The following is a 9,536-nucleotide window of genomic DNA, read 5'->3' on the forward strand; positions in this document are numbered from 1 at the left end:
TTTCTAAAAAGTTAGCAATCAATTGAATTTCATAAAATTTATAAATAAAAATTGACTCTAGAAATATACTAATTATTTCCTATATAAATAAATATACAATTTATGAATTTTCCTCGATTTTTAAACTCGAATATTAAGCTTATTCTTTAATTTAGTAGAATAAAGAAGCATATATTCTTTGAACAATTATTTGGAAAAAACGCATAGTCCTTGAGATTGTCGTGACCAATGAAATCACAATTTACTTAATAAAATATTCCGAAAATAAACTATTCTACGCATTTATCAGAGATGTTTTGGTGGATACTGGTCTACTGCTTTTTTCTTATTTGGTTAATAAAATATTTGTTTCGTAAGAAACAAAATAACCATAAACGCGATTTGCCGGGATTCAAGATTCATCCAATTATCCAAAATTTGTATATGATCCGTGTCTTTTTGTCAGTTCAGGATACAAATGTCGGTAAGTTGATTTAATTTTTCTTAGATTTCACTTAAAAATTATGTTTTAAAAATAAATATTTATTTAAATATGATTTTTATATTCGAAAACTTTTAAAGCTTTTTTCGAGAACACATATTTAATTATTTTTTACTTCACAACAGTGTGCATAGGTAGACAATGAGCATCTTTAACATTACTCTTTTTTCAGGAATAAAGAGTGATGTTAAAAACGCCCAGTGTCTATCTATGCACCCTGTTGTGAAGTAAAAAATAATTTAAAAAAGACACGGTAAGTTACAAATTTAATTATTAACAATTTGCTAAGTATATTTTAATATAAAGGGCGAGCCCAAAAATTAGTTAACTATTTTTAAAGAAAATTAGTTTTATTGTAATTTTTCGAGTGAAAACTTTTACAACTATTTTCAACGGTCTTAGAAAAAGACCGTTGAAAATAAGATTATCTATGTTAAATTTAACGTATGGAAAATGTACATTTAAACCATTTTCAGGATCGTCGAGAGAGGGGAGGTAGGGGTTTCTTCCTGGGAATAAAGGAAATTTAAGTGCCCGTAGTGTTTCCAGCACTTATAAAATTAATGTTATGTTTACTAATATAAAATCTTTAAGATAGCTTTTTATTAATAAAGAAACATTTTAAGTATTTTATTTCTTAAAGAAAAACAAAATGCCAAAAAGGGGTCTGCTAAGGGACAAAGGGGCATCACTCTACCATGTCCTCATATCAGTTCTGATCATTTTACTATCTTCTAATAATCATAAATATTTTTGGTTAACTGATTTTTGGACAAGTATATTTAAAACTTTGTTATATATTTTAATAAAATGTAAATTTGTCCGAAAATCAGTTAACCAAACATATATATTTATATAGATTATAGTGTATAAATTCAAATTCAAAAAATATGTTATTTTGTGAGTTAATTTTTAAAACGAATTTTTAAAACCATAGAAAATTTGTAGAAAATTAATAAGTTCGATTTTCGAAATCCTGAGTCATACGTTGATAGAATAATTAAATACTATTCTAACAGGGAAAACCTGTTTGATTCAATCTACTTCCGTCTTCGAGAATTTTTGAGAATAAGATTTTTCCATTAAAAAGCATTAAAGTTTTAACGGCAACTGCTGGAGATTGCGTGCATAACCGAAGAGATTAAAATGAACCTTTGGAGACTTTACTTATTAAACTACGCGTTAGAGGATTGATTTTTTTTAATAATAATTTGGCAAAATCGTCCCCATTTCTTGCTTTATCGACTAGAATTTCACTGAAATTTTTCACTTCTTTTGAAAATTGTATTATCATCAAAACTCGATCAGACTATTTTTGACTTTTTCTGCACTCTTGGCACTTAGTGCCTAACGTGAGGGCGGCGAGAGATGAAGCCCGACGTATTTGGGATAGACCACCTGAAAAAAAAACTTCCTGCGGGTCCTTCAGCGCAGTACAATAAGGTTTTAAACGCCTCAATTATCCAAGCAGCTGAATGGCATAGATTTATCTATCGAGAAATCGTCAGAAACATTAAATAGTACAAATCGGTTACTCTACTATCGTAACTGTAAGCAATGGTTTTCGTTATCATTACAGCAGGAAACCAAATCCGGCAATTCTAGCATCAATCCAACCTTAAGAAGTATAATTCCATTATTTCAAATTATTCTGATGGCATTTGCATTTTATCACAATGAAACATTTTCAAAAGAAAAAATATAACTGAAATTAATTAATCAAGATTATTTTTCTATTGTAAAGATCTGTCAGTAAGCACTTGAGTAATTCTTAACGTAAGATTAACAATATGGTGACATTGATTCTGACAGCAATAAATAAAACATGTTTAACAAATAAATTTTATTGATAGCAAGTTTTTTAGAAAAATGAAGGCTAATTATAATTACTTCTTACTTTTTTTAATTTTCAGCTTTATTTAAAGGTTTATATAATACATGCAAAATGTTTTTTGGTTATGGAATAGTAAGACTTTATATCGGCTTACGACCTTTGGTAATTTGTTTCTCGTCGGACAGCTTTCAGGTTAGTGTCTATTTATAATTAATTTATAATTTTTTTAATATATAATTGTTTGAATTTTAATTTAGGTGAATTTAAATTCATGTCACGCCAAAAATTGCCAGTCATATTTTATATACGATGTAATTTCTGTATTACAAATTTCCTTTGTTTACCTATGTATTTGAAGTGTCTGTTTAAAGTGAAGTGAAGCTTTAGTCCGTTTTAATATTTTTATAGATTTTGTTTTTAGTCAAGAACATCCGCGAGTCTTTTCTGCTTAAAACTTTCGTAATATTATTGTTGAATAATTTTTCCGAGAATGCAATTATTATCATGATTGTCGGAGCACAATATTATTCTTTTCAACTCTTCTATTCATTCTTTTCTACAATTTCCAGAAATTGTTTTTTCATTTATTCAATCCTCTAAATCAATTAATAATTTGTAATTAGCATCTAAAGATTTTTTTTTTACTTTTTGACAAATTATATTATTCAATTCATGGTTATCCGCTGAGGGAACAAACCAGGCAATTGATCCTCCATAGGATCGAGTAAAAAATTACACAAATTATTATGGTAAAATTGATTATATAACCTTACACACTCGACCTGTGGGACGCTTTGATGCAGCACTGTATTTTTTATAATCGTGAAAAACACCCCAAAAATTAAATACTGTAATTAAATAAAAATACAGTTTACTTGATGTATTGAATAATTATTTGTCTCAAAGATTTCTTTTCCTTGAAAGATTTTCCGCGGATGATCATGATTCTATTGAATCTTTTATTTCTTAAATCTATCATCTCATTTTATGTTTAGCTCACGAGTGGCCGAATTGATAAAACCAGAGAATATTGGTTGTTGGTTCGTGTCTCCCCAATAGGCCGGCCACGTGAGGTTTTTCGGATTTTCCACACGTGGCTAACACCTAAATTGGGACTAATTTAGGTAATGAAAAACGCAGATTTATTTTATTTAAAATTAGCAAAAATTATGAAAATATGATGAAAGTTACAATCAATTATAATTTTTTATAAGCTCTGAGTCTCTTCGGATTCAGGTTATTTGTATCTGTTAACCTCTCTCAGCAGTTGATTTCAGGAAATGTTATAAAGAAACAAGCAACTCATATTTTAATTATTACTTCTCCGAAGCGACACTTGCATTTTTATATTCAAGGATGAAAATCTTCATTTAGTATGATGAAATATTAAATTGGTTGCATTTTAATGTCATTTTTGTATATTACATCTATCTATATTGTTAGTGTTGTGATATAAAATCCTTCTGTCAAGGTCTACAAGGTTGCTACTGTGTACAGTTGAAACAAGTTTCCCACCCACAGATCATTTTAATTAAAGCAATCTGTCAGTATTTCTTCTTCTTAGTCCCTAATCCCATCATTTAAAACTTTTTTATTTAAAAATGATTTTTATTCTATCCTATTCTTCCATTACTTAATAAACTTATATTAAAAATTTTTCTTTTTTAAAATTTTAGTTCTAATGAAACTGACTTATAGTATACCTTTATTTTTAACATTATTAAAGCCAAGTTATAAACTACCTGCTGATAAGAAGCATTATTAGGCCTACTTACCATTCTATCTGATAATTTTAGATCTCTCATGAATAAAATTAAAATGCTTCTTTTTTACTCTTCCTCTATTTTTTTAAAAGTTATAATTAGACTATTGTAGAATTATCTCCATCCTACAATTGCCAGACGTCCCTGTTTATAGGGATTCGTTAAATACACTATTCTTTATCTAAACTGATAATTCAAAATGGATAACCCTTTGCTTCTTCTCTCGTTAATGTATGAGAATCAAAAACAAGTTACTCATTTATAGGAATATGTGTTAGATGTTATTGGCAATTATTTGTTTACTTTGGTTTTAATTTCAACATAAAGATATTTCAAGGATTTCTTTATCTAGAAAGAAATAAAACAAGTATTTAAAAATTACCATAAAGATTGTGATCTTTTTTAAACACAAAATTAATTACAGTTGAATTTCCAGTAATGGCTATCTCCCAATTGTGGCTATTTCTAAACGGTGCTCATTTTTATGTTCCCATCAATTGCCATTGTTCACAGATTTGGCTGTATTAATAGACTATATAGTTCAGGTGAAACATGGATTTCCCACCAATTTATGATTCCAGAGTATTGCCGAATTATTCGTTTTGTCAAATCAACGTATGCCACTTATAAATAACTCAAAAACCGTAAAAACAGCTATGACCTATCTATTACTCTTATCTGTCGTCTCTAAACCGTCCCTGAACTGGAAGACACATTCTGATTTGTAAAAAGTTAAATAAAAAAATAGAGATTTAAGATTTGTATTATGTTAAATTACAAATTCTTGAGTACTTTCTCGAAAATATTCGAGAAATTTTAATATTTTATATCTATAAGAAACTTTTCATCTATTGCAATGATTTTCCAATGACCTACTTTTGTAATCACATGAATTTCAAGCAAGATCTCGTAATTTTTAAGATGCCGGACAATGAGTTTTTACATAAATAGTGTACTTGTATTAGATAACTTGAAAATTAAAGTTTAATTTAATTTGCAGGCAGTTTTAAACAGCAATACTAACATAGAAAAAAAGTTCGGTTACGACTTTTTGAAACCTTGGTTGATGGAAGGATTGTTAACCAGGTATTAGAATGCTTTATATGTTATTTCTAAACATGTGTAAATTAAAATCAATGATTTATTATAATTTATGCTATATACTAATGTGGCAATTGTATAATTTATAGCAACGGATCAAAATGGAGAACGAGAAGAAAACTTTTAACTCATTCGTTTCATTTTCGAATATTAGACGATTTTCGCCCAATTTTAAATGAAAATGCGAAAATTTTAGTAGAAGTTTTGCGAGAATTTGATGGAAAGACCGTTGATATCATACCTTATATGAGTAGATGCGCTTTGGATGTTGTCTGTGGTAAAATTTTCACTTATTCTTGTAAAGAAAACGTTTAAAAATACGTAAAATAAACATAATCGAATCTTTCCAGAAACAACTTTAGGTATTCAATTAAATTCGATGAGAAATAAAGATTGTCAATATTTGCATGGAATAGTGAAGTAAGTATTTTCGATACGTTCAGAATTTGCAAAAATTCATTAATGTAAATTTAACCTAAATTGAAATATTTGAGTATGCAGGGTGTCCCGTATGTCAGGCATCATAGGCATAATATCTGTTCAAATGATATTTTCGATGTGATTGCCATATTCCTGCACACGGAGATTCAGACGGCAGATTTAATCTTTCCACATTTCTTGCAAAATCAGCCATATCAAGAATCTTCTTCCATCTTCCAACACTTGGATACTGTTCTGCCCGATCATCAATATTGTTCTGAAATAGCCCATTACATTACAGTTACAATGCATGACTTATGGTGCACCCTGTAATAGCTTTTATAATTAATATAAATAAAACATTATTTTAGTGCATGAATATACAGCTGTTACAAAAGCAATAAGGAAATATTAAATTCAAAAACATTTGGAATAATTTCACTAACATTCAAAAACATTTGGAATAATTTCACTAACTAAGTGATTATTATATCAGTGGCTTTAAGGGAATAAATGCTTTGGAAACTAATTGTTTAATATTTGCAATCGGTAGTAATTTGTAAATTATTAGTTTGACAGTTAGAATATTAGTTTGCAGAACTTATTCGGCCCACCAGTGGCCAAGCGGTTCCGTTCCATGAATACTGGGAGTTCAGTCGAGGGTTCGTATCTCGCTAGGACGAGGTGCGAACCCACGATATTTCTCAGAAAATGTTTAATGCATTTTGTTAATTATGTTACGGTACTTAATTTTTGGAATTTTACTTGTTCTTTGTAAAATTTTTGTATTATTTTCACAATTAGTTTTGTAACTAAGGTCTTACCTTTCTACGTTAATTATACAACATTATTTTTCTCATCTTCTTTACATCGCTAATTTCCTGGCTTTTGTTAACAAACTTGTTTAGTTTACGTCTTCTGTATAATTTGCACACTACATTTTGTAAATTTATTGTTTTGAATTGAATTGCTATTGTTTAATTAATTATTTTACTAATTTATTAAATTAGTAATATTTTAAAATTTAATTTAATTTGATTTAATGAAAAACTATTTTTTTTTTATTTTATTTTCTTTAATAAACATTAAAAATATCAAATAAAAATAAACTAATTTTACATTAAAAGTATATAAATAAGAAATTTTAAGAGTATTTTTATATAAAATAGATTTTCATAAGTACAGAAATATGATTTTTATATTTAAATATAAATAAATATTTCTAAAAGGCGTAAGGAAAGAGGAAAGTAAAGTTAAAGTGAGATTTTTAACACAATGTACTATTATTTCAACGCACAAAAAATTAAATTACAATTTTTAAATATTATTAAATTTATAAAAAACTGTTGTGTAATTTTTTATTTGTTCATTTTTTAATGTTTTCTTATTACTATAAGTTAAAAATTTATTGAAATTAAAACTTTTTTAGAATCGGAGAAGTGTTTCCCTACAGAATTTTAAGGCCTTGGTATTGGTCGGATAGAATATTTTATATGACAAGAAAAGGCAAACAAACAAAAGATACCATGGACAAACTTAAGGAATTTGCAATAGAAGTAAATTACGTTCATATCATACTATAAATGTTGTAGACAAAAAACATTGCACCAAGCTACACCAGTATAAAATAGTAAACAAACAGTTTCAAATTATAACTAAAATTTTCTTTTATTTTCTAGATAATTCTAAAGAGAAAATCAAGTTTCAGTGGAACTTTTGTTGATGAAGAAAACTATATTTTTTCAAGCAAAAAGTTAGCTCTTCTTGACTTACTTCTTTATCATCAAGAAAACGGTAGTAAAATTTCCGATAATGACATTTTAGAAGAAGTGAATGCCTTTATGTTTGCTGCAAGTTGCTTTATCGTCATTTTGAATAAATATGAGACAAAATAATTAGATATAAATTTCTCAAAGATGCTCTCGTTGTTTTAAATTCCAGGGTCATGATACCACTGCACATGCTCTTTCCTGGACTCTTTTTTTACTTGGAAATCATTCTCAGATTCAAGATAAACTACTGAAAGAAATTGATGACATTTTTGGTGACGACATCGAGAGAAATGTTACTATTGAAGATATTAAGAATTTAAAATATTTGGAATGTGTTATTAAGGTTTATTTAAATATAATTTCTAAGATTTCGTTAAATTTCGATATTTTTATTATGTATTTTTCAATTATATGCGAGTGTATGAATATTTATAATTTCAGGAATCATTACGACTCTTTCCTTCTGTCCCTTTGATGTCTAGAGACTTATCTGAAGACGTAAAAGTTAGTAAGTAATTCTGTTCAAATTACTCATTGGTTCCTAGTTATTTTGAAGAACATGATCTCAAATTATCCGAGATCTAATTTTTTGGTGGCAGGTTTCTGCCTGTTGCTATCAACCTACCCTCCTTTCCAATGTGTACGTGTGTACGAAATTATCTCCAGTTAATGACTTTCACTGGAGATAATTTCTGTGTTAGCATGGGACTGGGCACACTACACGTTATTCAGAGCCATCCGAGTACGAATGACAAGAATTGAAGACCTCTCTTGGATACTCTTTTGCCCAAGTGGATAAAACCCCTGAACACCGGTAGTTGGACGCAGGTTTGCTTCCCACAACGGGAGACACGTGAAGTTTTCCTTTACGTGTCTAACATCTAAATAGGAGCCAGTTTCCCATAGAAAGTCCTTCTGAGAGATACATCTCTTTCACAGATCGCTTATGAGTCGCGTTGCTGTATCCCACTAAATCAAAACGATGAATTTTCATGGCACTCTATAAGGGACTCCTTTACCTTTTGCAGAACATTATGTACTTAATATTAGAAAATGTTTAACGTAAGCTGAAAATATCCTTATTGGAGGCATTAAATGAAACTATGCTTAGAAAATGTGCAGCAGAAATCTACCAGTTCTCAAATTTTTCATAAACATTATCCAAAATATCATATTTTTTAACCAAAATTTCAAAAATATTTTTTTCAGATGGATTTATTATACCTAAAGGAACAACTTGCATACTTTATACCTATCTACTTCACAGAAATCCTTACTTATTTACGAATCCTGATATTTTCAATCCGGATAGATTTCTACCAGATAACTGTAAAGGTCGCCATCCTTATAGTTACGTTCCATTTTCTGCGGGATCACGAAACTGTATAGGCAAGTACAGTTTGTCACATTGAATATTATTTAAAATAGATGATAATTATAATACATTATATTTTTATAGGACAAAAGTTAGCTTTAATGGAGGAAAAAGTAATTCTTAGTCATATATTTCGCCACTACACGGTAGAAAGTATGGAAAATAACATCAAGAAGCTCGCCATTACTGGAGAGATGATACTAAGACCAAAATATGGTCTGAAAATTAAACTAAAAGAAAGAAAACGATAACAATTTAAATATATGTACGGAATGTATTATTTTCTAAAATTTAATTTAAATTTTCCTTTTTAAAATAAATAAGGAAAAAATCGTTTAAAAAAAATTTTTAATTATTTTTATTGTGAAATCTTTTAGACTATGCAATTGTGTGATCTTATATAATAACATTTTAAAATCTGTATGTGATTATATTATAGATTATTATTAAGTTTATATTAAGTTTAATAATGGAATTGTAATTTAATTTACAATTTATAAGGAAGTAATTTCATAATCTATAAAAATATAAATGCAAATTTTACAATATAAACGTGAATTTTCATTATAAATTCTACCGCAAAATTATTTAACTTTAAGTCGCTTTTATTTAATAAGATTTTACAAGGTTAAAATTTTTCTCTCAATTGAAACATGTTTTCCTGTAAGCTGCAAGCTCATAAATGTATTTTTATATATAATTGGCTGATTTCTACAGAAACAAAATTTTTCATTTAGTAATAAAATATATAATCTTTGTTTTGTAAATCAAAGTATCTACTATTAACTGT

At 28.0% G+C, this 9,536-nt stretch overlaps 1 protein-coding gene across 3 annotated transcripts; it reads left to right on the top strand.

Annotated features, from left to right (window-relative positions):
• The first annotated feature begins 291 nt into the window (after positions 1 to 291).
• Positions 292 to 9,200, top strand: LOC111629321 (cytochrome P450 4c3-like). 3 transcript variants are annotated; one of them, XM_023373207.1, is made up of 11 exons: positions 292 to 463; positions 2,395 to 2,507; positions 5,079 to 5,164; positions 5,269 to 5,456; positions 5,530 to 5,599; positions 7,029 to 7,155; positions 7,279 to 7,449; positions 7,541 to 7,714; positions 7,813 to 7,879; positions 8,581 to 8,760; positions 8,831 to 9,200. In XM_023373207.1, exons 1-11 carry the CDS (start codon positions 292 to 294, stop codon positions 8,995 to 8,997), a joined length of 1,515 nt encoding a protein of 504 aa, XP_023228975.1. In that variant the 3' UTR covers positions 8,998 to 9,200. The 3 variants fall into 3 exon arrangements, with proteins under 3 accessions (XP_023228975.1, XP_023228976.1, XP_023228977.1); XM_023373208.1 differs by having other exon boundaries at positions 7,813 to 7,875; positions 8,831 to 8,955; XM_023373209.1 differs by lacking the exon at positions 292 to 463 and adding an exon at positions 1,407 to 2,233.
• Positions 9,201 to 9,536: the final 336 nt, after the last annotated feature.

The sequence above is a fragment of the Centruroides sculpturatus genome, unplaced genomic scaffold (assembly GCF_000671375.1).
Source record: "Centruroides sculpturatus isolate CEXI.00-Female unplaced genomic scaffold, Cexi_2.0 scaffold525, whole genome shotgun sequence".
Lineage (NCBI taxonomy): Eukaryota > Metazoa > Arthropoda > Arachnida > Scorpiones > Buthidae > Centruroides > Centruroides sculpturatus.